At 40.0% G+C, this 27,591-nt stretch overlaps 1 protein-coding gene across 1 annotated transcript; it reads right to left on the minus strand.

Annotated features, from left to right (window-relative positions):
* Positions 1 to 7,732: 7,732 nt before the first annotated feature.
* LOC106092550 (zinc finger protein 28) lies at positions 7,733 to 27,511 on the minus strand. The gene is made up of 11 exons (XM_059360335.1): positions 27,331 to 27,511; positions 27,087 to 27,247; positions 26,687 to 26,831; positions 25,968 to 26,309; positions 25,253 to 25,383; positions 19,967 to 20,111; positions 19,000 to 19,332; positions 13,439 to 13,569; positions 9,971 to 10,115; positions 9,152 to 9,908; positions 7,733 to 9,005 (listed from the first exon to the last, which is right to left on the minus strand). The coding sequence occupies exons 2-11, from the start codon at positions 27,232 to 27,234 to the stop codon at positions 7,791 to 7,793; spliced, it is 3,492 nt and encodes a 1,163-aa protein (XP_059216318.1). The 5' UTR covers positions 27,235 to 27,247; positions 27,331 to 27,511; the 3' UTR covers positions 7,733 to 7,790.
* Positions 27,512 to 27,591: the final 80 nt, after the last annotated feature.

Consider the following 27,591-nt stretch of genomic DNA (forward strand, 5'->3'; position numbering starts at 1 on the left):
AGAACTACCCAACAAGTAAAAAGGAATTAAGTTCGGCCGGGCCGAACTTTGGATACCCGCCACCTCGGGTATATATGTAAGCCCCCTTTTGTCACAATACGGCGAAAATTGGATAACCCAACTTCGGCACGGATATTGAGTGGTCTAATAAATATAAATCACTGCTGAATTTCGTATTTCAAATTTTAACAAAATCGGGTAATAACGCTTTTATAAGCTTCAGACCCTTAACCAGCATATCGGTCTATATGACAGCTATATCTAAATATAGTCCGATCTGAACCACATTTAAGTTGGACGTTGGGAGGCGTAAAACTACCTACTGTTTCAAATTTCAGCGAAATCGGGTAATATATAAAGCTTTTTTATGGGCTTCAGACCCCTTATCGGCAGATCGGTCTATATGACAGCTATATCTAAATGTAGTTCGATCTGAATCATATTTGGGTCCTATGTTGGGAGGCTTTAAATTACCCAGTTTTTAATTTCAATAAAATCGGGTAAAGAAATACGTCTATGACAGCTCAAACGTATATGACAGCTATATCCAAATATAGTCCCCTTTAATCCATACTTGGGTCAGATGTTGGGAGGCTTAAAATAACCCACTGTTTCAAATTTCAGCGAAATCGGGTAATAAATAAAGTTTTTATGGGCTTCAGACCCTTTATCGGGAGATCGGTCTATATGGCAGCTATAGCTAAATATAGTCCGATTTGATCCATATTTAGGTCAGATGTGCGAAAGCTTAAAATAACCAACTGTTTCAGATTTCAGCGAAATCGGTTAACAATTAAAGCTTTTTTGGGCTTTATCTGGAGATCGGTGTATGTGGCAGCTACATCTAACTATAGTCCAATCTGAACCAAATTTATGTCAGAAGTTGGGAGGCGTAAAACTACTCACTGTTTCAAATTTTAGCGAAATCGGGTAAAAAATAAAGCTTTTATGGGCTTCAGACCCTTATCGGCGGATCGGCCTTTATGCTAGCTATATAAAATATAGTTCGATCTGAACCATATTTGCTACCTATGTTGGGAAGAGTAAAATTACTGACAGTTTCAAATTTCAACAAAATCTGATAAAAAATAAAGCATTATGGGCACTAGACCCTTTATCGGCAGATCGGTCTATATAGCAGCTATATCCAAATATCGTCCGATTTGGAAGGAATCATAGGCTCTACTTTTATGTACGGTTATGGCATGTAAAGCAGTTGTAGTCATATGCAGCCTCCGAAAAGCATGCTGATGCTCGGCGAATGGAAATTGTCCAACGGGAGGAGTAGTCCTTCATGCGTCTTGGCTACTGAGGAGAGAAGGGAGATCGTCTGTACGACTCCCCTGTGCTCAAGTTCTTTCCAGGTTTCAGTAGCTATAATAGTGTTCAGACAGGCTGGGGGCAGTTGTAAGGAACTCAACTCTAGGCAGATTCAGATTCTTCAACATCAGTGTAGAGATTCCGTCTTACGATGGCTGTCCAGCGGCACGGAGATCGCGGATACGACGAATGGCTTCCCTTCTAGCCTTGTCACTCTCGGGTCAATAAATTGACGTTTATCAAAGGAAAATACCTCACAAGTGTCGCCAGCATTTTTTATTTTAAAACAATTGTTTTTCTAGCAAGCAAATAAAAATCCAATAAAACAAAAATCAGCTGTTGTTCTGCAAATTTTCACTGGAAGTCGTTAGCGTACTTTTGCTTGCAAATTTTTTTAAAGAAAGTAAAATCGCTCTTTCTCTCCTACAAATTTCTACTGGCAATTTTTTACTGGAAAAGCACGCGAACAGACCTATTGTTATGCTGGATACATCTGATGGCTTTGTTGAATGGTTTCTCCAAGTCTAAGCCTTTTGGTTGTGAGTTAGATCCGAATAATTTGAATGAACACTTTGTTAGGAATCAGTTCGATACACCTGATGGCTTTGTTGGACGGTCTGTTGAGTAAGAATGATTTGGATGAATCATATGCCGCTGTAAAGTCCAATGCCTGTGACCAGTACGGTTTCACCCTTTAATTCCAAGTATACTCCTTGCATTGTGTACTTTGTTGTTGTTGTAGCAGTGTGTTATACACTGAGGCGGCAGCCCTTGTCGATGAAGAACTCTATCGGGTCAATCCGGTACGTCCAACCGGCTGCCATGGGATTGCTGTACTTTATGTTTTCCGATTGGGTAGAAAGTCTCAAAAATTGTTTCTGTACGAAGAAAGGAACCTAGTTCTACTAATGATTATCGTCCAATTTCGATACTTCCTCTCTTTTCCAAGGTAGTGGAGAATTTAATGAAATCGCAGATGTTGTCTTTTTTTAGAAAGCAATTCGGCTTTGCATGATGCTCAGGCTTAACTGATTAAATTTGAAAAAATTTTGGGGACGGCAGATTCTGCATTCTCTTGTCTTTGGATTTGGAAACAGCTTTTGATAGAGTGGATCATGGTCGGCTGTTATATAAGTTACAGAACCTTTGCTGGTTACAGAACCTTTGCATGTTATTTGTGTCGTCTTATGGGAGTTTAGAAAGATGGAGGTTAAACAGAACCTAGAAGAGACCCTGTGGAACTACGGTTGAACTTTTCGACTTCTAAACTCCCTTAAATTCATGTTTCATAGATGTTAGGTTAAGTCATCCTACCACATTGTTTAAAATCCTTACCATGGTGCTTACGTTATGATGTCAGCTTGGGTTCGAAACCTGGCGAGAACATCAGAAAAAAATTTTCAACGGTGGCGACTTTTATGAGGTGTTAAGTCAGGTGAAAAAAAAACTCCTGGGTCCTGCAGCACGCCGCTTGTATTCGGCTATAAAAAGGAAGCTTTAAGCTTAATAGCCACTCATTGATATGAGAGCAGTTTTACCTACTCTGTTCCTTAATGGAATGCTCGATTCGTAGTTATTTTTGTTATTGTAGTCCTTTGTAGGCTTCGTTCAATAGGTATGTATGTTTGCTAAAGTTAAAAAAAAACGAAAAGAAAAAAATATTAATTGCGCATGTATGTACCTATCTACATTTAGACAGGAATTTCAAATATATCCGTTTAGAGGAGTTTTGGGTTTGGGGGGTTACCCAGAACCCAAATTTTAATACCACATTCCTTTTCTGGTATGCAATACCTTTCATTTGATACTCTTATTGTGCCCATCGGACCACTTTCGGATATGGGTGGTCTTTTTGCGGTAAAGGGGAGGGCCCGCGTCCACCCGATATCTAAAAATTATATAGCCTATGTTTCCTTCCGGACAAACGTTCACAATCTATGAAAATTTTAAGAAAATCGGTTCAGCCAAGTATCATATGGTCATAATGGCGTTTTTGAGGGGTGGCATGACCCCTATACCTCCATCTGATTTTGTATGCCAGATTCGAAATCTACTCCCGAATACCTTTCATTTGAGCCCCATATTGAAATGAACGTCCAATATGTCTGTTTGGGGGAGTTTTGGGGTTGGGGCGACCCACCCGATGGGTACTTAGACTCAAATTATTATACCATATTCGTATTCTACTCTCCAAAACCTTTCATTTGATACCTATATTGTCCCGATCGGCCCACTTTTGATTTTGGGTTGTGTTTTTGGCATGAGGGGGAGGGTCCGCCTCCCGTATATAGCCTATGTTTCATTCCAGACCAACCTACACAATATGCAAAAATTTCGAGAAAATCGGTTCTGCCGTTTTTCAGTACATATACGTAACAAACAAACCGAGTCCCATATATCCGCGATTGGCTAATGTGCCCATTGGGGGCGTTTTTGTGGGGGTGGGGTGATCCCCCATACTTCGACATGAATTTGTATGCCATGAACGTTTTCTACTCCAGCATACTTTTCATTTGATACCCATATTGTCCTTATCGGTCCACTTTGGTTTTTGGTCCGCCCCCTCCCGATATCAAAAAATTATATAGCCTATGTTTCCTTCAAGACCAACCTGGTATGGAAAGCGAATTAGCACGAAATTCCCGACTTAAAATTTGTTTTTCGAGGTTACTTTAGAGCGCGCAACATGCCGATAACTGGCTAAGGTGTAGTCCAGTGGAATGGGGCGGATTAATATCCGCGCTCTCTGTTCAATCTAACCCAACCTAAATATAATTTTGGACTTCATGGTCCAAATTTTTATATAAGATTCGTGCTCTGTTTCCAAATACTATTCTTTTGATACCGATATTGTCCCAATAGTTGGGTAGGTTTTGGAATGGGCGTTCTCCTAGTTTGCTTGTATAATTAATTCGTGTTTTTGGGAAGTATAAGATTGCAAACAATTTTTTTTTTTTTTTGAGGCTGGCGGTCCTCACCCTTTATCCCAGTAATAATTTTCAGCTTGGTACTTAGTCTATACCTCAATTAAATGTGTGTCTATTCTAGCATTTTTATAGCCTGTGGATAAACAAACTCATACCGGTCCATAGAAACGATCGCCGCGGGAACGTGATGGTCGTTGGCTATTTAAAGGCCCCAATAAATCGCCTTATCGTATCGAGCACAGGTATTCAGTATGTAAGCAGGAGCCGGTGCCGGCCATTCTGTCACTGAGACTCTCCACTCAATACCACTGATTAACTGCTACTCCGTTTGAAGCTTCCCATATCCGCAACCTGTAGACAACCCAAAGCTACCTTATAAACTTCTCGCGATATCAATGAAAATCACACAAATCGGAAATCAAAGTTCCAGTGGCTTAAGTGTATGTCCATAGTGGTATGGGGCGGATTAATATCCGCAACGTTTAATAGTCTTACGATTTAAAATTCAAATGTTCCTTCATAAAAGACAACATTTCAGAGTACTTCCAGTTACTTGTGAATCCTGTTTCTTGCATAGCCTTTAAAGACAAGGCAATGTAACCCTCCTTTAAATTAGCCCATCTGAAAGTCAACATTTAAGTTTCATTATGGTCAATATGAAATGCACAACAATAACAAAAACGGACCTGTGGAAGCAATCTTAATCCATGCCACTGTTTTGTCTTTTGTGCTGCCAATGCTTTGGTCCTTCAGAAGTCCTTTTTGATACAAACACGTATATTTTTCAACTTCTTTTATTAGCTTTTGCTCAAACAATTGAGGTTTCATCTTGCTTGCGATTCCTAAATCTTTAGATATGGAAATACTGAAATAAGGGCCAATTTATCTAACACCGATTAAAAATTATTATTTCGATATATTTCGATTACACAAACATCACAAAATCGATTAATGGCTCTTTATACGAAGCACAGACAATAGATTCCTATTTGTTTTTTCCCCTCTCCTAAACATTTTGTTTGCATGTTGTCATCTTCTTTCTCGCATATTCTCGGCTGATGTACGCACACGTATACACAAACGCACACAAATTTCTTTGTGTGTGTTGGCAAAACGTCGATCAGCTTGATTGCAAGATGGCGGATTGCACGATATGATTTGTGGTTGTTGTGCAATTGAGACCACTTTTAATTGCTTCGCCATGATGTGACGCTAGGCAAATTTTTACATGGTAAAGCATTAGCCACAATCAACTATTCCTCCCTGTTGGAATGGTGGTACAAATTCTCACTAGGCTGCCAAATTTCTCGACACTTCCTAATTGATATTTTAGTTTTTATTTGCATTAACATGTGTAGCAGCCACAAGATCGAAAGATTTATGGTTAGGTTAGGTAAGAGTGGCAGTCCTTTAAAGACTCACTTAGACAATTTTGTGATACCACAGTAGCGACAGACCTAGGCTTCTGGCGAGAATCGAACCAACGACCCCCTGCACTTGTAATCCAAGAACGCTACCAACTCTGGGGTCTAAATTAGTAAGATTTATTGTTATAAACGTGTATATTATAAATTCAAACGATAAAAATTCGAAAAAAAATTAAAGAAAAAAACTTCTTAAATCCAAACAAAGCATTTGACGTTCTAGTGGGATTTGTATACAACTCTGGAATTAGCGAGTTTCATCAGTTAGTCTAGTGACTTTACCTTGTATAAATTTGCCTCGATGTGACGCATATATCGTCATTTTCACCAATGCTATTAAATGTGACGCATCATGATGTGCCATGTTAACTCTCCATAAAGGTTTTTTCTTTCGATTATCACACCACACACTTATTTTGCTGGATTTCAAATAGGGCGTTCTGTTGCGGAATAGTTTTCAAAAATTGTACAAAACTGCATTTTAACGTAACTGCAAAACGTATACTGACACACATCCGAAATAATCAAATTTTTACAAAACAAACAAAATACGTCATTTTAATTATAAAGAAATGTTTCTCAGAGTTCATAAATGTGATTTTATTAAAATCCTCAGCAATTTTTGCATTCCAGAACGATTAATTATTGAACAAATATGTTGCGTTCTTCCCCTTTTAGTTTTATCATTCAAATTGAATGATGACACCACATGTTTTAATAAACGGCGATAAAATTAGCCGCTAAGCTAATTGGGGATAGCCCCTAGGGCAAAACTGTATTTTACGGGGTAGTTTGCAAAAAATCGACCCCCTAGTTTTGACCCCAGTAACCCGAATATGAAGTCCGTTTTTTGGAACTCGGGGCCGTGGACACCCCTAGGGACCAAAAACCCCCACTTGGGAGGAAGTAGTCCAACCTAGGCAATATGGGTATCAAATGAAAGGTTTTGATTAGAAGGTAATGAATATGCAATCAAATGTCCAAAATTTTGACCCGGGAAGGAACTATGGGGTCTTGAGAATTTTGCCCCTTCTTTTTACAAAAAATTTTGAAAGGCAAATAGATTTATTTAAAATACTTTTGCTATTTCTCACTGTTGGACATATGGAGGAGGAGAAAATCTCAAACCCGGCCGAAGCTCGCCTAGGCAGGCAAATAGAGTTTTATTTAAAATAACAATTACAATTTCGTAAATTTTCCAAATAGGGGTCAAAATTCTCAAGATCCCATTGGTTCTTTCCGGTCAAAATTTTGGACATTTGATTGCATATTCGTAATCTACTAATCAACACCTTTCATTTGATACCCAAGCTCGTTCCAAAGGACCGAACGTCGCGCGAGCGAGGTGGCAATTGTTTATTTAAAGGCGCCAATAACCCGCCTTGTCATATCGAGCATCATAGGCACTCAATATATGTTCAAGAGCCGATGCCGCTTGGCCTCTCGCTTAGACCTTCCGCTAGATACCTCCGATTGCCTACGACTGCCGTTGCAGCTACTACGTATGGAGCATTCCACTATCCGCAACCTATGGATGCGCCCGATAGTTCGCAGCTTCTCGTGACAGCAATAAAGACCACGCAAATCGGACCTCAATGTTCCAACCTATGTGGTGCTCTCAGCTATACCGTGCCGGAGTTGTTTTTAGTACCAAACAGTTGTTTTAATACCAATCTCATTATTACTGGATTGAGCTTTGTTGGAACAAAGTGCCAAGAAACTGGAGTCCCATGTGAAATTCGATTGGCATCGAAAACATTGACGTTGAATGGCAGTTCTCAGAGTCAGGACAAAACCATTATTGAATCGGACCACCAATGGACTTTAAAATGAAGCGTCAGAGATTTTATAACAGCATCAATCAGCTCAGCTAAAAAGCATGCATGTGAAAGCTGCAGTTTGGGTAAGGCATAAGCGATCTCTTAAGTGTTGACGGTTTAATAGTGTCGCATTTCTATTCTTATCTGCATTTTGTATAAACTTTTCCAATGGGATATAGGATTGGCCACACTATTAGCATCCCAAACCCACTGCATAATGAATGTTGGAATGGACGATGGATTTATTTTAGTTATATATTTATTTTGGTTTTATTTTATTACACGTTCTGCAATTAAATTTATACAACTTGCATCTCCTTCTGTTTATCCTCATTTTCTTTACTATTCTCCACATGTTTTTTCTTATGAGCATAAAAGGATCCTGGCCAACGGAATCCTTTGCCACATATACCACAAACATGGGGAACCGACCCCTCAACGTGTAGCTTTTTGTGAGCATGCAAGACAGAAGGCCATTCAAAGCACTTACCACATTCATCACACTTAAGTCTTGTTTCTTCCGAATGTGTTCGCATATGAGTCGTTAACGCTGAACGATGTTTGAATTGTTTGTCACATACATTGCAAGCAAAGGTTTTGTGAACAGCATGCATAATCATGTGTTTCTTCAGATTGAAGGAAGTCGAAAATCGTTTACCACAGTTTTCGCAAACGTGCGGTTTCTCGTTGGTGTGTCCCATTTCATGATTTTTTCTCGTTTGCTCACTGCTTAGCATCCGTCCACAGTGTCTGCATTCATATAACAGAGCGTTCTTCTCTGCCGTTTTCTTTGGCTTTGGTTTGCCTTCATGGACTTGATGCCTATGTGTACTAAGGCATCCGACGCTCTTAAATACTTTGGAACATAAAGAACAGGCATACTTCTTTTCGAAGGTGTGAAAATTAATGTGAATATTTAATTCATTTCTTGTGACTTTCTTTAGTCCACAATGGGGGCATGTATAATTCTTAATACCCTTATGACGAAGTGTATGTGTTTGGAGTCTTGTTTTCATCCGAAATCTTTTGCCACAACCAGGCTCATCGCACGCAAAAGGCCATTGTGATTCATCGACATGTACGAGACTATGATTGTCGAGACGCCGCTTGAAGTTGAACACTTTGCCGCAGACCTCACAGACAAAGGTCTCTTTAGCTGCAATTGTTGTTTTAGTTACTTTTTTTCGTGTTTCGCTATAGTTGTGAACCTTTTGCTTGTGAAATCTTAAAAGATAATTTTCTTTAAAACGTTCGCCACAATTATTGATGTTGCATATAAAATCTGGTCGAACGCCTTTGTGTCGGCTCAGATGTCCCCTTAAGTCTCTTACCCCATTGAAAATACGGTCACAATTTTTATGTGTACATGCATATCCCGATAGACCTTGATGCTTTCGCTGATGGGCTATAAAACAATATTTGGTTCTAAAGGTTTTTTGGCAAAGTTCACACACGAAGCAAGGCTTTTGAGGGTTTTCTTTCCTAGTCAGGTCCTCTAATGGCGGGCAGATAATCTGAAAAGAAGATAATCAAAACAGCCCAAACAGGATTTATTTACCGGCCATGGCATATAGGGCGGCCTAAAATAAAAGCTTTCAGAGAAAGAAAACAGGGCCCAGCAAAGAGGGCCCTGTGCAACTAATATTAAATGTATGCATACCTCTTTGTACTCGGGCGATTTGTCAAGCTCCTTTAATTCGTATATTTCCAACTCTGTGCTTTTCACATCACATTTAGTATCGTCATCATCAATACATTCAAGTTTATTTTCCTCACAAGCTTCATTGTTGTCCTGTTGGCTCACAGTTCGTTCTAAATAAGAATCATCGGTCATATTATATTTGTACTCCAAATTTACGTTTAAGGGATCCTGCTGAGTTGTCGCACGTTCTGTCGCAACAAATGTGGTGTTAGTTTTCTTTGTGTTGTCCAAATGTGAGTAAGTGGAAAATATTTTAGGGGATAGCACATCCTGAATTAAGTATTCAGTTGATTCCTGCGAATCCTCCGAATCACTTTTCTCCAGTTCCACTTTCTGATTGCTCCCAAACTCATGAAATTGTGAGTTAGGGGATAATATATTAGGGGTTTTTACATGCTGAAATGAATATTCCGTTGATTGATGCGAATCCATCGAAGCATTTTCCTCAAATTCTTCCTTCTTCATGTTGTCAAACTTTTGCAAGGATTTCCGACACATACCTTGGAACTGAAAGAAATCGAGAATTTTGTCGTAGCACTTTTGGCACACTGACCGAGGAAATTCATCACTTGTGGCCAATTCCAGATTGGCGCAGGTCACAAATTTTTCTTTTAAACCTGACGTATTGAAAATATCGTATTTCACTGCAGTATCTACACTTATATCGCAAGCGCAAGCCCTACAAAAGTTATTCTTGAAATTGTCGTTGTTGGAGCTGTAAAAAGATGCGACAAATACAAAATTGTATGCGAATATTAAATATCGTTGTATGCATACCCTTTGGGAAATATAAAATCAGTCATAAAGCTCATGGCAGATGCATATTTCCAACTGAAAGTGTAATCTTTGGACAATGTCTTTTTTGTGTATTCATTTTTATAACGATTTACCAACCGTCTCCATCGAGTTTTACAATTTCGCCCTAGAATGGATAAAAACAATGTTTAATTCGAAATAAAAGTCATAGAGAATATTTAACCGTTTGAATTTTAGAATTTCCAAATACCAAGTAAATTCCCACACAGAGGGAATTTTTCGCAATAAATGTAATGATGGGATATCATAAGCTTTTGTTCATAAATATAATGACGAAACGCGTCCCTATCACTATGGGACAGGCATAGGAAGTCGAAGCACCATAGAGTGAAACAGGGAGTTCCTCACGGTGGGGAGATATCTCCGGTACTGTTTAACCTCTACCTATCCTCCCCCTCCAGACGGCATAGAGACCGCATCATATGCGGACGATTGTACGATCATGGCATCAGGCCCCCCACCCAATGTTGACATCTGCGATAGGTTGAACGTGTACTTCAATGAATTTGCCTCATATTTCGCTGCAAAAAATCTGAAGATATCTGCCACCAAATCTTCAGCCACATTGTTCACTAAAAATACGCGTGAGGTGAATACTGAGCTGACTGTGATGGTCAATGGAGAAATGATTCCGACCATCAAGTGTCTCACATTCTCCCCAAATGCCACAGAAATTTGCGACAAAGTCAAAAGTAGAAACAAGGTTCCCGAGTCACTTGCTGGCAGCACTTGGGGTGCAGACAAAGAAATCTTGTTGACCACGTACCGGTCTGTGGTACAAAGCAATTGGCCGGTCTGTGCAGCGCCAATGTGGTCTCGTCAGCTTTGTGACACGCAGTGGAATAATATTCAAATCTGTCAGAATGCCGCCCTCCGAACTGCTACGGGCTGTCTCAATCCCATGGCAGCCGGTTGTACGTATCGGATTGGCCCGATGAAGTCCTTCATCGGCAAGGGCTGCCGCCTCAGTGTGCAATACACTGCTACAACAACAACAACGGGCTGTCTTCTCAGTCCTCATAGGGACCACCTCCATCAGAAGACAAAGATCCTACCAGTGCGAAGACATAACTACATGCTAGAAAGCAATACCTTTATCGCAGAGACCATCCTTGGGGATAGATATCCACCGCCTTAAGGTAGATCTACGTGATCTAGAGCGTGAGGTTCAGCGCTACAAGAGAGAACCTCTAGATCAAGCGGCATATCAAGCAGGTCTAGACAACATTCATGCAGACTCGATAGCAGATGCGGTAAATGTCTACCGTGTGAATGTAGTCTTGGAGAACGACCGCCTCTCATTGCACCTGAAGAAATTGACCTCCCCCGTCAAACCAGAGTAGTTCTGGCTCAATTACGTTTCGGCAGATGCAGACGCCTCAACTCTTACAGAGCAAGGATTGATGGCGACGTGCACGATGTATGTCCCGATTGTAACCAGGGACCGCACGATACACGTCACCTGTTTAACTGCCCAGCCAGACCCACTCGAATCAGACATGGCAGCCGGATGTACGCACCAGATTGACCTGATCCTCATCGGCAAGGGCTGCGCTGAGGTGTAACCGGTGCATGGAGTGGGTACATTTCCGATCTTGCTCTGGCCTCACTTCACTACGGGAGTATAGTCATACTGGTTATGTCACAGGGTGCTGTGCGAACATAGCCAGCAGTGGGTCGCAAGCGTCGTCATCGGAATATATCCTCTGGTTCTAGGGGACTTTAATGCGCATCACACTTCATGGCATTCTCTCCGAGGTAACGATTAGCGTGGCACAGCTTTGGCTGAGCAGATTGAAAGCTCCACGTTTTGCACGGTGAATGAAGATGCCCCCACTAGGATTACGAGAAGGTGCAGCAGCTCGCCAGATATCTCCATTGCATCCCCTGATCTCCTGAGTGACATATTCTGGCAAGCCGTCATCTCTTTGGGGTCAGACCACCTCTCCATAATTCTCACCATCGACCGACCACCCGACTTCATAACCTCTGAGTGCCGGACGTTTATCAATAATAAGAAGGCCGATTGGGCTGGCTTCAGAGAGTATACCAATCGCCGCTTCAGTGAACTGCCACCCCCGTCTGATGTGCTAGTGGCCTAGAGGAAATTCCGAGACATCATTAACGCAGCAGCCGCTCGCTTTATACCAGCCGGTGTCGCAGATGACAACAATTGGTGGGGGGCCTGATGCCATGATCGTTCAATCAACCGCATATGCAGGGGGTGGAATGGAGGATAGGTAGAGGTTAAACAGTGCCGGAGATATCACCCCACTTTGGGGAACTCTCTGTTTCACTCTACGGTGCTTCGACTTCTTATCCTTGAATTTCACAAATAACTGGCGACCACACAGATAATTCGCGACCCAGCGTTTCAGTTGGAGGGATGTGTTGGCGATGCCCTCAAATAATTTGGCATGGCTGACCGTGTTGAATGCCTTCGATAGGTCCAGTGCCACGAGGACCGTCCTATCACATGGCATGGGCTGATTGAAGCCCAAAGCTGTTGTTGTGCTATGCAGTCTTCGAAATCCATGTTGATGCTCGGCGAATGGAAATTCTCCTACAAGGCTCGGGAGAAGTAATGCCTCAAGCGTCTTTGCTACTGGTGAGAGAAGGATGATCGGTCTAAACGACTCCCCCAAACTCGGATCTTTTCTAGGCTTCAGTAGCGGGATCACTCTGCCCATTAAATTTCTGTAATTGATCACAGTAGCAAACGGTTTAAGTCTTAAGAAATAACAGCCATAATTCTCCCCGCCAGAGCCTGCGTTTCGCAAGCTGTGGAACTGGTTCTTGGCCACCTAACGGCCAACAGTTTAATCTACAACAAACTTAGCTTTATTGCCATAAATTGGTTTGGCAAAGGCCTATTAAATTACAAATTTGCATTTGTTAACAATAACAATAGGTTAGGTTAGGGTGCAGATATTAATGCGCCACTATGGACATACACCTAAGCCAATAATCGGCTTGTTGTGCGCTCTAAAAACTATTTGGTAACCTCTAAAAAGAAAATTTTAAGTTAGGAAATCCGTGCTACTTACAAAATCCTTAATTGTTTTCAATACCACTCCCCTAAGTTGGTTCATGCCTGGTATTGTGCCTCCACCTAAAGGCCGGTATCTGTTAGACGCGAAAGTCGAGCAATGACAAAAGAATTGCTCCAACGTCTCATCATCTTCCTCGCATGCCCTACACATGCTATCACTTGCCGTCCTTTGTGTCCTGTTATGATACCAATAGCTATACCGACCTCCTTCTTACTTCCTTTCAGTAATAGCCACGTCTTCTCACCATCTGGATCCCCCCATAGGATTTTCGCCGTCCTGCCGACCGTTTCGCTATTCCACAATGTTGCATGCGCATTCGTCGCCCACTCCCTTAACAATAATAATAAATATTTAAAATAATTTTTTTTATACTTACTCGTTTGTTTTGCGACCAAAGCAATTTTGGACCATATTTCGTCGTTTTTGGATTGGTTGTCATACTCAGGGTGTTGTTTATTATATAGGACTTCATGTTTCTTTACCTCTCTGATCAACAGTTCATCACATCTGAATTAATGAAAATGGAATGAAATTTAGTTTTCTATAAACAAAAAGAGATATATTATTAATATAGGTGTTATTCATGTTAACGATTGAGATTTATGAGTCGATTATGGATTGCAACTCGACTGCAGTTGCGTTGCCAGAGGACAAAACCACGAAGTAAAAATCAGTATAAAGTTGGACATATTTGTCATTTTTATTCAATATCAGTATTTTTAAAGTTTAAATAAAAAGGAGGCCACCGTAGCGCAGAGGTAAGCATGTCCGCCTATGACGCTGAACGTCTGGGTTCGAATCCTGGCGAGACCATTAGAAAAAATTTTCAGCGGTGGTCTTCCCCTTATAATGCTGGCAACATTTGTGAGGTACTATGCCATGTAAAACTTCTCTCCAAAGAGGTATCGCACTGCGGCACGCCGTTCGGACTCGGCTATAAAAAGGAGGCCCCTTATCATTAAGCTTAAACTTAAATCGGACTGCACTCATTGATATGTGAGAAGTTCATGGGCAAAATTTGAAATTCACTGGTGGGATATTATTATACGATGCTGGCTGTTGGTAAGAAAGGAAACGTTGACGAACTGTCGATTGAGTCATACGTTATTACTGGATTGAATGATGAAAGTTTGACAAGAACACTTTTGGCTATGAACCTCCAGAATGGCCTAGAAAACAAGCATGGAAATTTCGGTTTGCACAAATGTCCCTATAGTTGGTAAGAGGTTTAAGTGACCATTAAGTCAAAGGCAGATGCTATCTAGCATATCTGGCAGATGCTATCAGAATCTGGAAAGTTGCGGAATAATCCGCCGAAGTAAGTCACCATATGCTTAATCAATTTTGATGGTAAAGAAAGCGAATGGGGAAAGCCGCATGTACATGGATTTCCGTTCGTTGAATGGTTTAACGATCAAGAAGCAATACGCAATGCCAGAGTTCGAGGAATAACTTTCTTTATTGGCTACGATGCTATACATAGTACCAATCTGAGAGGAAGGCAAGAGGTTAACTGCATTCATAACAACAGATGGTCGAATATAATATGATGCCTTTTTGGCTGACGAGCGCTCCCATCGAAGGTTATGCGGACGAAGTTATAAGTCAGTGGAGGTAGGAATTTTTGGCAGGTTTAACTCTAATTTCTAGGACTCATAGTAAGCTCCAATGGGATAAGTCCTGGTGAAGAGAAGACAAAGTGCATGTTAGAATTTCCAAAGAACGAAAATGAATCGAAGGTACGCACGTTTCTTGGAATAACGAGCTTTTTCCGTAAATTATGGCAAGATAGTAACACCATTAACGCGATTGCTAAAGAAAGATTCAGAATTTTCATAGCAAGAACAAGAAGAGGAAGCATTTGCCCAGCTAAGGACTAGAATTACAAAAAAAATTAGTCCTCAAAACAATCCAGTTCTCACAGACGCAAGTTCAATAGGATTTTCTGCGATTTTACTCCAATCTGAGGGCAAAGGCACGAAATTCGGGCCCAGTTTTCTATTACAGCCGAAGATTCTAAGAGGCTGACAATAAATATAGCAGCCACGAGCTAGAAATGTTGCCGATCACAGATACGGAGAAAAATAGGGAACTATTTGTTTGGAAAATCTTTCCGAATTATGACGGACTGCAACGCTGTGGCAACTACGAAGGCAATGACTGCATTACCGGCCCGTATTACAAGATGTGAGTTTAAGGGCTCGATAAAAAATGTCGCAATTCAATGCAGAAATGGATATTATCTAAACTCAATGGATTTTAAGTGGAAGTTCATCCCACCTCATGCTCCTCATATGGGCGGCCTTGGGGAGGCAGCCGTCAAAAGTTTTAAGACCCATTTTTAGAAGCTAGCGGGTGCACATAGATCCACCTGCGAACAATTTAAAACACTTTTTGCTCGCAACGAAGGGGTTTTAAACTCTCGTCTAATTTCCGCGATGACAGAGGACCCATCGGATCTCACAGCCTTGACACCGGGTCACTTTCTTAAGGGTACTCCTTTACTCGCTTTTCCGCAAATTTTCTCTAGTGAATAAATGGTTGAAATTGAAATCCCTTCACCATCATTTTGCTCTTTGATGGAAGGAAGGCTATTTGAAAACAATGCACAAGCGTTATAAGTGGCAGAGACAAAGTCCAAATTTGAACGTTAACGAGTTAGTTGTTGTAATCGACGACTTGCTTCCACCTCATGAATGGCGCTTAGGAAGGATTGTAAAAAAAAGTATCCTGGACCAGATACGAACGTCCGAATCGCCGATGTACGTACAGAGGCTGAAGTTATTAACAGACCCATATCCTAATTGTGCTACTAACCCCTTTGGGATACCTCCAAAGAAACCCATTAACAAATCTAACTCTTTGAATATCACAGTGACAACATATCATACTAACAAACCCACAACATTCTATGATTAATTTCATATCTAATATTTCAGATCATCCATTATTCGTCAGCCCACGTTCACAAAATGTCTACAGGTTTAAACTATGCGACAGATTCCATGCGCTTAAAGTTTGCCCTACATTTTTGAGCCCGAGCCCAAAAGAAAGAAACATTTTCGTCCTACGTGAAACCTACTGTGCAAATTGCTTGGCGCGAAGCCATAGATTTCGGGACTGTGGATCTGGAAACATGTATCGTAGTTGTGGCAGGCCCCACAATACTTTACTGCATCCGGTTTTCATCAATCGCAAACCGAATGGGAAAACCACCCAGCACAACCCGACTGGCAGTCTTCGCAGCGCAACCAGCAATACTAGCAACACGGGTCATACGACACCAAACAATAATGAAGCAGCCGCAAACCAGAAGATTTTGTCTGAGGCAATTCGAGCCTTGACTTCCGTGCTTTGTTCGACACCAAAATGACTTTTCGTTGCCCGGCAGCATTTCTAAACTCAATGTTTAGACTGAATTTTGTATTTGAAAATAACTGATTCCTGGTCTATGGCTCACCTATCTAAATCCTAAATATGAATTAATCATTTGAAGCTTTGAACTTAACCTATTGTGAATTATTTAAACTTATGACCTGTATCTCAATATCTGTAATTTCTTGGTGAGCCAAAGAACCAAAACTCGTTCACTTTTTTCTTTCACTCAACTACAACTTTCCTCAAATAAACCACCATTGTAGTTCACCAGATTTCATTATACTCACCACCGAAGGATGGGGGTATATTAATTTTGTCATTCCGTTTGCAACACATCGAAATATCCATTTCCGACCCTATAAAGTATATGTATTCTTGATCAGCGTAAAAATCTAAGACGATTTAGACATGTCCGTCCGTCTGTCTGTTGAAATCACGCTACAGTCTTTAAACATGGAGATATTGAGCTGAAACTTTGCACAGATTCTGTTATTGTCCATAAGGAGGTTAAGTTCGAAGATGGGCTATATCGGACTATATCTTGATATAGCCCCCATATAGACCGATCGGCGATTTAGGGTCTTAGGCCCATAAAAGCCACATTTATTATCCGATTTTGCTGAAAATTGGGACAGTGAGTTGTGGTAGGCCTTTCGCCATCCCTCATCAATTTGGCCTAGATCGGTCCACATTTGGATATAGCTGCCATATAGACGGATCCTCCGATTTAGGGTCTTAGGCCAATAAAAGCCACATTTATCATCCGATTTTGCTGAAATTTGGGACAGTGAGTTGTGTCAAGCCCTTCGATATCTTTAGTCAATTTGGTCCAAATCGGTCCAGATTTGGATATAGCTGCCATATAGATCTACCCTCCGATTTAGGGTCTTAGGCCCATTTATTGTTCGATGTCGCCGAAATTTGGGACAGTGAGTTAAGTTAAGCCCCTTGATATACCTCTGCATTATGGCACAGATCGGTCCAGATTTGGATTTAGCTGCCATATAGACCGATCTATCGGTTTTAGGTTTTGGGACCATAAAAAGCACATTTATTGTCCGATGTCGCCGCAATTTAGGACAGTGAGTTGCATTAGGCCCTTCGACATCCTTCTTAAATTTGGCTCAGATCGGTGCAGATTTGGATATAGCTGTCATATTGACCGATCTCTCGATTTAAGGTTTTGGGCCCATAATTGGTGCATTTATTATCCGATGTTGTCGAAATTTGGGACAGAGAGTTAAGTTAAGCCCCTCCACATATATCTGCAATTTGGTCTAGATCGATGAAGATTTGCATATAGCTGTCATATAGACCGATATCTCGATTTAATGTCTTGGCGTCAAAAAAGGGGCATTTATAATCCGATTTAACTGAAATTTGACACTTTGACTTATGTTAGGCTTTTCGACATCCATGTTGTATATGGTTCTGATCGGTTTGTTTTTAGATATATTGTAGCTACTAAAAAGACCAATATTTTGTTAAACACAATTGAACAAGTACTTGTACTTATTAATATTTGGTCCAAATCGGATCATATTTCGATATAACTGCTATGGGACATAAGGTATGCAATTTTCACCGGATTTTGATGAAAGGTGGTTTACATATATACCCGAGGTGGTGGCTATCCAAAGTTTGGCCCGGCCGAACTTAACGCCTTTTTACTTGTTTTTTTTTTCTTTTTATTTGCAACCCATCTGGTGCAAAATGGTAACTTATAATTTCTCATATACTGAGAAATTATAATAAGGTAGTTGGTTATTGTAATTTCTTCAACCCAATCGAATACAGTCCACACATTCCCTCCGGTTCATTGCTGACATTCCAATTGTGTGCTCTACCACCTCTCTTGGACTCCATCAACTACAACCGTCAGCTTACTGTCACCAATGAACCCCACCTCCTCTTTACAGATATTTCTACAACGAACTTGCCCGTTGGCATATCGTTTGAAGTTGGGTTACAATCCATAATCGACCTATAATTTTCACGAGTTTGACTATGTTATGGTTCATCGATCAGCAGCAAAGCAGATGCACGCTGACGGGATGATAATAAGCCTAACGTTGCCCCCAAGCGAAACGAGGACAGTTGCTAATCAAGTACTAGCCACCTCCAAGTGCAATCGACTGGTTATATCAAGTGACGATAATGTAGCAGCACTTAATGGTGTTCTCGCCAGGATACGAACCCAGGCGTATGACTTGATAGGCTGACATGCTAACCTGAGCGCCGCGGTGACCACCCCTGCTACACAATACTAGAGTATCAATGCCATGGCAGCCAGTTGTACGTACCGCATTGACCCGATAGATTCCTTCGTCAAGGGCTGCCGCCTCAGTGTAGAACACACTGCTAAGACAACAACAAAAATACTCGGGTATACTCTATATCAGTGTGATGGACACGCTACCACTGTTGAAAAGACCAAACTGAGTTTGTGGGAAATAACTTTAAAATAGAGTCAGCCGAACGAAGCCTGCTTCTGGCGGGCATAGAAATTTAGGTGCAGATATGTATGCTGCTCATCTATGCTATATATTCCCAACTTACATTTTGACATAATCCTTCATAAACGACATTGCATTGTAGTACTTCCAATATGGCTTTTGCTCATCATTTGTGTCCGAGGTAAGTATTTTATTGTTGTGCAGTACAAACATCTCTTTCAATGTTCTCCAACGACTAAGGCATTCTTTGACAGTGCTTCCCAAAGAAGATGCAATGGTTATCCAAATTTGTTCTATTATTTCTGGGTTACGTTTGTCTGCATGGGCCGGATTATAAAGAGCTTCATGCTTTCTTATTTCTTTTAAAAGTTTTTCTCCAAAAATTTCTCGATTCGTTTTATTTTGCTTCAGTTGAGGATTTGATTGCAAGCTTTTACTAAAAATAGTTTTGTGATTGTTATCAACGTGGCAAAAATGGAGTAATTGAAAGGTGGATTATTGAAGTTCTACAAATAGATCGCATTATTATAATAACTGATAATCATCTCATAATTGCACAGTGCATATTGAATAGACCAATGCGTATTAAATAGGCGGCCGCATCGGCGAATTTGCAATAAGACGACAAATTTTTTCATCTTATTTACAAATTTTGACCATCGTGTTCCCAAAAAAAGATGTTTGTTGTAGCAATTCGCCGATGCAGCCACCTATTTAATACGCCTTGGGATAGACAAATATATCTCTTATTCCAAATATATATTGGGTTGCCCAAAAAGTAATTGCGGATTTTTCATATAGTCGGCGTTGACAAATTTTTTTACAGCTTGTGACTCTGTAATTGCATACTTTCTTCTGTCAGTTATCAGCTGTTACTTTTAGCTTGCTTTAGAAATAAAGTGTAAATAAAGTATATTTGATTAACGTTCATTCTAAGTTTTATTAAAAATGCATTTACTTTCTTTTAAAAAATCCGCAATTACTTTTTGGGCAACCCAATACAATAAGTTTTGTTTAATTTCATTTAAATTTAATTTATTAATTGTGGGCTATTAAAATCTTTTACTTACTCTTCTAAATCCAAATGATCCTTCATAAATGACATCATTTCGGCGTACTTCCAGGTACTTACGTATCCCGGTTCTTCTTTGATCTTCGACAATAAAGCAATATAGCGATCCCTTAATTGCCTCCATCTAGATTTACAAACATCGGCTAGAATGCATAATTATCAAAGTGGGTTTAAAACAGTTAACAAGGAATTGATTTCAGCTGTATCTTATATACCCTGCACCATGGGAGGCAATTGTCAAGTTCTTTCAACTGTTTCTCTTCAAAACTAGCAGAAACTAAAATTCGTTGTTCAATCCCATGGCAGCTGGTTGTACGTACCGGATTGACCCGATGAATTCATTCATCGGCAAGGGCTGCCGCCTCAGTGTACAACACACTGCTACAACAACAATAACAATAAAATTCGTTGTTAAATAGGATTAAAATGAAGACCTCTAATTGCGTAAAAGTTCAAATTGGAAGATCGGCAGCAAAATAATGTTTCAGATCGATTTGAAACAAACTCTTCTTAGATGTTTGAAGTCATAATACAACTCGTAGAATAAATAAAAAAAACAAGTAAAAAGGCATTAAGTTCGGCCGGGCCGAACTTTGGATACCCACCACCTCGGGTATATATGTAGATCCCCTTTCGCCACAATTCGGTGAAAATTGGATAACTTATGCACCCAAATTCGGCGCGGACATTGAGTGGTCTAATATATATTGGGTTGCCCAAAAAGTAATTGCGGATTTTTTAAAAGAAAGTAAATGCATTTTTAATAAAACTTAGAATGAACTTTAATCAAATATACTTTTTTTACACTTTTACACTAAAGCAAGCTAAAAGTAACAGCTGATAACTGACAGAAGAAAGAATGCAGTTACAGAAAATTTGTCAACGCCGACTTTATGAAAAATCCGCAATTACTTTTTGGGCAACCCAATATTTCACTATTCAATTTTGTAGAACAAAATATTGGTCTCCTTGGCAGATATATCCAATTATAAATCGATCTGAACCATATTAAGGTCGGATATCGTGAAGCTCAGAAAAACTCACTGTTTCAAATTTCAGGGAAATCGGGTAATAAATAAAGCTTTTATTGGCTTCAGACCTGTTATCGGCAGATCGGTCTATATGACAGCTATATATAAATATAGTCCGATCTGAACCATGTTTCTGTAGGGTATCAGGAGGCTCAGAAAAACTCAGTCTCAAATTTTAGCGAAATAGGTTAAAAAATAAAGCTTTTATGGGCTTCAGACCCTTTTTCGGCAGATCGGTCTATATGACAGCTGTGTCTAAATATAGTGCGGTCATAACCATATTTGGGTTAGATGTCGGGAGGCCTAAAACTACTCACTGTTTAAAAAATCGGATGAATAATAAAGTTGTTATGGGCATTACACCCTTTTCGGAAAATCGGTCTATATAGCAGCTATATCAAAATATGGTCCGATTTGGCCGGTTCAAGAACTTAACTGTGTCTAAATATAGTCCGATCTGTACCGTATTTGGGTCGGATGTTGGGAGGCTTAAAATAACCCCCTGTTTTAAATTTCAGCGAAATCGGGCAATAAATAAAGCTTCTATGGACTTCACACACTTTTTCGTGAGATCGGTCTATATGGCAGCTATATCTAAATATGGACCGATCTAATCCATATTTTAGTCAGATGTCGGGAGGCTTAAAATAACCCAGTGTTGCAAATTTCAGCGGGTAATAAATAAAGATTTTATGGTCTTCAGACCCTTTATCGGGAGATCGGTCTATATGGTAGCTATATCTAAATATTGTCCGATCTGAACCATATTTAGGTTCGAAGTTGAGAGGCCTGAAACTACTCACTGTTTCAAATTTCAAAGAAATCAGGTAAAAAATAAAGGTTTTATGGTCTATATCTAAATATAGTCCGATCTGAACCTTACTTAGGTCAGATGTCGGTAGGTTTAAAATAACCCACTGTTTCAAATTTCAGAGAAATTGGGAAATAAATCAAGCTTTTATGGACTTCAGACCCTTTATCGGGAGATCGGTCTATATGGCAGCTATATCTAAATATAGTGCGGTCAGAACCATATTTGGGTCAGATGTCGGGAGGCCTAAAACTACTCACTGTTTAAAAAAATCGGATGAAAAATAATATTTTTATGGGCATTAGACCTTTTATCGGTAAATCGGTCTATATAGCACCTATATCCAAATATGGTCCGATTTTGCCCGTTCAAGAACTTAACCAGCGAGCATCAAAAAGACGTATCTGTGCCAAATTTCAGCTCAATATCTCAATTTTTGAAGCTGTAGAGTGATTACAACAGACGGACGGACAGACATACACACGGACATCGTTAAATCGTCTTAGAATTTTACGACGATCCGAATTATATATACTTTGTTAGTTCGGAAATTGATATTTCGATGTGTTGCAAACGGAATGACTAAATGTATATACCCCCTATCCTACGGTGATGGGTATAAAAAAAAAAAAATTGGATACGAATCGTGCTTACTAGGGCCATAAAAAGAATCAACCAAAGGCCAACATTATCATGTAGTCTTAAAACAATTCATATAAAAGGCGAAGTACTTTCTGCTACCAAAGATATGGTAGTTCCACTGTACAGTACTTTTTATGAAATAGCGGCCTAGACAATGTCAATTCCACACGTCTGTGTTATGAGGCATTACATGAAGGATAATACAGAGAAAGATACCCTAACCTCATTTATGTAGCAAAAGTGTCCAGAGGCAGGATTCGGCTGTGATGCGCAAATAATCCATCCTTTGGGTCCGGATAAGCATTAAACACGGTAGGTGGATTTTTGAAGGGCTGTCCACCAAACAACAACACACACAATGCAAGTCACCTATATATCTGCGCAACCAATCCTACTCGACTTACAACCGAGAAGTTTTACATGGCATAGTACCTCACAAATGTTGCCAGCATTAGGAGGGAAAAGCCACCGCTGAAATTTTTTTCTGGTGGTCTCGTCAGGATTCGAACTCAGGCTTTCAACGTCATAGGCGGACATGCTAACCTCTGCGCTACGGTGGCCTCCCGATATTAGCAAACCTAAATCTGCCAATTATCCCAAAATGCTTTAGGTCACCTTTGACAGCCTTTACAGGCCCATCGCACATGCCACTTATTTTATTGACTTTATTGACAAGACAGTTGACTGGTCCGTGGTGTATTATAGAGCGTAAATGTGGACTCGCCTTTTGCGCGACAATCAGCGGAATAAGATTCAGGCCAGCCAGAAAGCTGATTTATGAAGTGCGTCAAGCGGTTTCATCAGTACTCATATGCACTACCTCCACCAGAATGCTATTGTTGTAGCCAAATTCTCATGTTGGGGTGACGATCCTCGTCAAACTCATGCTAACATGCTCAAAGGATCGATTGGCGCGAGAACAGGGTGGCTATTGATTTTTTAAAGGCTCCAATAACTCGCCTTGTCATATTGAGAATCATAGGCACTCAGTATTTGTACAAGAGCTGGTGCCCCCCGATTTCTCACTGAGACTCTCTGCTCGATACCGCTGATTGTACGCGACTGCCGTAGCAGCTACTTCGTATGGAGCATTTCACTATCCGCAACCTGTGGACGCGCTTGGTTGCTCGCAGCTAAGCTTCTCCTGACAGCAATGAACACCGCACAGATCGGATCTCACTATTTCAGCCTGTGTGGTGCTCACTGCTATACGGTGTCGGGACCAGAATGCTGCTTTATGAAGTGCGTCAAACGGTTTCAATCATTCTTATATATAAAATTGAATTTGAGTTTGTTTGTATGTTTGTTTGTTCCGTATAGACTCAAAAACGGCCGAACTGATTACCTTGAAATTTTCACAGATTGTGTAGATTGGTTTGGAAGGAAACATAGGCTATATAAATTTTTGATACCGATCGGGACAATATGGGACTCAAATGAAAGGTATTCAAGAGTAGAGTACGAATTTCATATTAAAATTTGGGTCCAAGTAACTGGGGGGCCGCCCCAACCCCGAAGCCCCTAATATAGGTTTTTTGGACGATCATGACAATATGGGACTCAAATGAAAAGTATTCAGGAGTAGATTGCGAATATGGGCAGGAAGGAGAAATAGGCTTTATAATTTGTTGATTTCGGAAGGGGGCAGACCCTCCCCCTTTACCCCAAAAACACCACCCAAAATCAAAAGTGGACCGATCGGGACAATATGGATATCAAATAAAAGGTATTGGAAAATAGAATACGAATATGGTATTAAAATTTGGGTCTAACTACCCATCGGGCCGCCCTAACCCTAAAATTCCCCCAAACAAAAATATTGGGCGTTCATGTCAATATGGGCCTCAAATGAAAGGTATTCGGGAGTAGATTACGAATCTGGCATAAAAAATCAGATCTAAGTATAGGGGGTCACCCTACCCCCAAAAACGCCTTGAATGGGCACCACCAGATCTCGGAGATTGGTAATGCGATTCGTTCGATTTTTTTTTTTTGCACTCTCACAGTCAGAACAAAACATGATTTCTATTGTTAGGGTCGGGTTCCTCGGGGCCGTCCAAAACCCGCCAAATGGGTATATAGACCATCACGACAATGTAAAGCCCAAACGAAAGGTGAAAAAACGAATTTGATGTCCAATTGAAGAGTCATGTGTTTGGGGAAATGCCCCACCCGAAAACACCTCCCTGCCTTCAAGGCGAAGTGTGCCAAACCTAAAGACGATATTTGAGAGTTAAAGAAGGCGCAGCGGAGCGGGCCCGGTTCGGCTAGTAACTCATGTGCACCACCTCTATCATAAGACAAAGATCATTTCCATGCGACACAATTACATGCTGTCTAAGCATTACCTACTGGATAACCATACAAATCACCCTTACCCATAGATGTCAGCTTGGATACTAATTATCTGGAGTGAGAGGTAAGGCCTCACAAGAGAGATTCTTTAGATCAAGTATCGCATCGTGCAGGTCTAAAGAGCATAAACGATGGTACGTCAGCGGAAGTGGTAAACTACTACCGAGAGAATGCCTTTCTTGGAGAAAAATTTTAGGTGGTATCTGATAATTCACCTGATAATGCTACCACCCATGGCAAAACATCGGCATCCGTCCCTATTAAGCTAGAGTTGAGGCAAAAGTGTTGAATTTATGTCCTGCTTGTTACCACGGACGACACGACCATGCTTATCTGTCCAGCCAATCAGACTCATTACCAGAACACTCTGAACGCCCTCCAACCGATTTGTGAATTCTTTTAAATTATAAAAATATATTTTAGAATTAAATGTTGCCATACTTACCCGTTCGTTTTACTTCCGAAGCAATTATCGACCATATTTCGCCTTGTTTGGAATAGTTGCTATATTCAGGATGTTTTCTATTGTATAAAGCTTCATGTTTCTTTACCTCAGAAATCAATAGCCCATCACATCTGAATAAAAAAAGATTAAATTTATTTTAAGTTCCTATAAACAAGATGCGAGTTTTGATTACAAAAGTTATTTTTCTTATATTATTAATTTAATTGGAATATGGTCGAATTTTTTAGGGTCCTATATCGGAATATGTACTTATATGCAAATTTTTTGAGAAAGTTAAAGAAAAAAAGCTGGGTGTCTCAGAAACCGATTCTTCATTAAGGCGTTATAAACAAATGTATTAAAAGTGATGCATGTTAGATGCCACAGTAGTATGTACAGTATAGATATCATGAATTGGCCAGGATAATATTTTTTTTTTTTTTGGGAGGGGAAGTTGGGAATTTGAAAGCATCAAATTTGTATTGTCTTATTGATGTACAATAAAACATTCCGGTTGATTTTTCCCTTGAAAGCTTTAGAAAGTTAAGCCAATAAGAAAAAATTGTGTTTCTCTCAATCTTGCCAACACAATTTCTCACACTTATTTGGAGCAACACTCTGTAGGAGCTTGGAAAACTAAGTGGCTTTCCTATTTATGCATTTTAAATCAATAAATTCTATTGGCTACAACATCAGAGTATATACCAGAACTTACATATTTACATAATCTCTCATAAATGACATTTCATTGTAGTACTTCCAACGTGTTGGTTGATATTCACCCTTTTTATCAGAGGTTAGCATAATATTGTTGTGTCGTACAAACATATCTTTTAATGTACTCCAACGACTAGTGCATTGTTTGACAGTACTTCCCAAAGAAGATGCAATGGTCACCCAAATTTGTTCAATTACTTTTGTGTTTCGTTTATCTACATGGGCTGGGTTGTATATAGCTTCATGCTTTTTTACTTCTTCTATAAGGTTTTCTTCGAACATTTCTCGGTTGAAGTGTTTACTCTGCGGCAATTGAAGATCCTTTGATTCCAAGCTGTCACTAAAAATAGTTTATTGGCTTATGAATATTTTAGAATAGAGCACGTTATTATAATAAATAATATTCTCTTCATATATATAGTCAATTGACTATACATATGTATCTATTGATCCGAATATTACTAATATATTTCCCATGAACATTCCATTGAGGAACAGAGGATACTTCTTTCATATCAATGAGCGCCGTCCGATTAAAGTTTAAGCTCAATGATAGCGTCATAGCGTCAACTTCTTGGTAGAGAAGTTTTACGTGGCAGGATACCTTACCTTTGAACTCAGGCGTTCGGCGGCATGGGCGGACATGCTAACCTCTGAGCCACGGCGGCCTCCGAATATTATATTCCTCAATTCGAGGATATTAAAATTTTAACTTACCTTTTCAAATGCAAATGTTGCCTCATAAATGACATCAATTCGGTGTACTTCCAGACACATGTGAAGCCCGGTTCTTGAATGGTCTTCAAAGTTAAAGCAATATAGCGATCTCTTAACCGGCCCCATCTAATTTTGCAAGCATCGACTGAAAACGAAATTATTTAAATTTTTGTTAAAAAAAAGGAAGTTTAAAGCAGACTTCATTAAGACTAAGTTACTCAAGCGAACGACTTTGGTTCGGAAAGACTTATCTCATATCAGTGAGCGCTTTCCAATTCAAGTTTTAACTCAATGAAAGGCGGCATACTAGCTTGTTAGGGGCTGTGGGGAAATATTTGATTCAGCTAGCGAAAGCAAAGCGATCGAGTAGAAATTTCAATGCATTTGACAATTATATTACCTGGAGCACCGACTATGGGTGCAATCTTTTCCCATGTTTTTGCCCTTTCGCTAATTATTCCTTCTTTGAATAATGCTCTATCGTACAGGCATGGATATTTTTGAACTTCTGTTATCAATTTCTGCTCAAACAGTTGTGGCCTCCCCATTTTGAGTCGTATGCTAAATGTTAACGGTTTTAAATACAATTAATTAATTAACAAGGCCCGTTGGCTTTTAGGCCGTATGTCATAAAATTTGCTTACAGTATGCCGTTTCAAGTTATATGATACGTAGGGCGGCGAATGGCCCCAAAGAACGGCATTCACTGAGCTGTTGGTTATGGCTGCTGCTTACGGTTTTAATTCTCTTCAATTCTGCCTGATATGCTGAATAATTCAAGCTTCTACAATTCCAATAACACTTCTTGATGCTAACCAAAATAAATAAAAATAAGTTATCATTCCTTGAAGCATGTCCTCACCAACAGATGACCTACTTCGATTACAATTTAATGATAGCTATCG

Source organism: Stomoxys calcitrans, chromosome 1, assembly GCF_963082655.1.
Source record: "Stomoxys calcitrans chromosome 1, idStoCalc2.1, whole genome shotgun sequence".
Classification (NCBI taxonomy): domain Eukaryota; kingdom Metazoa; phylum Arthropoda; class Insecta; order Diptera; family Muscidae; genus Stomoxys; species Stomoxys calcitrans.

Bases quoted from the DNA above. Each gene is read 5' to 3' on its own strand.
- LOC106092550 (XM_059360335.1), bottom strand. From the start codon at position 27,234: ATGGGGAGGCCACAACTGTTTGAGCAGAAATTGATAACAGAAGTTCAA. The intron at 25,384-25,967 runs GTAAGTTCTGGT...TTTTTTATTCAG, and splicing joins ATGAGAGATTATGTAAATAT to ATGTGATGGGCTATTGATTT. The intron at 19,333-19,966 runs GTAAGTAAAAGA...AACTATTTTTAG, and splicing joins GATCATTTGGATTTAGAAGA to TAAAAGCTTGCAATCAAATC.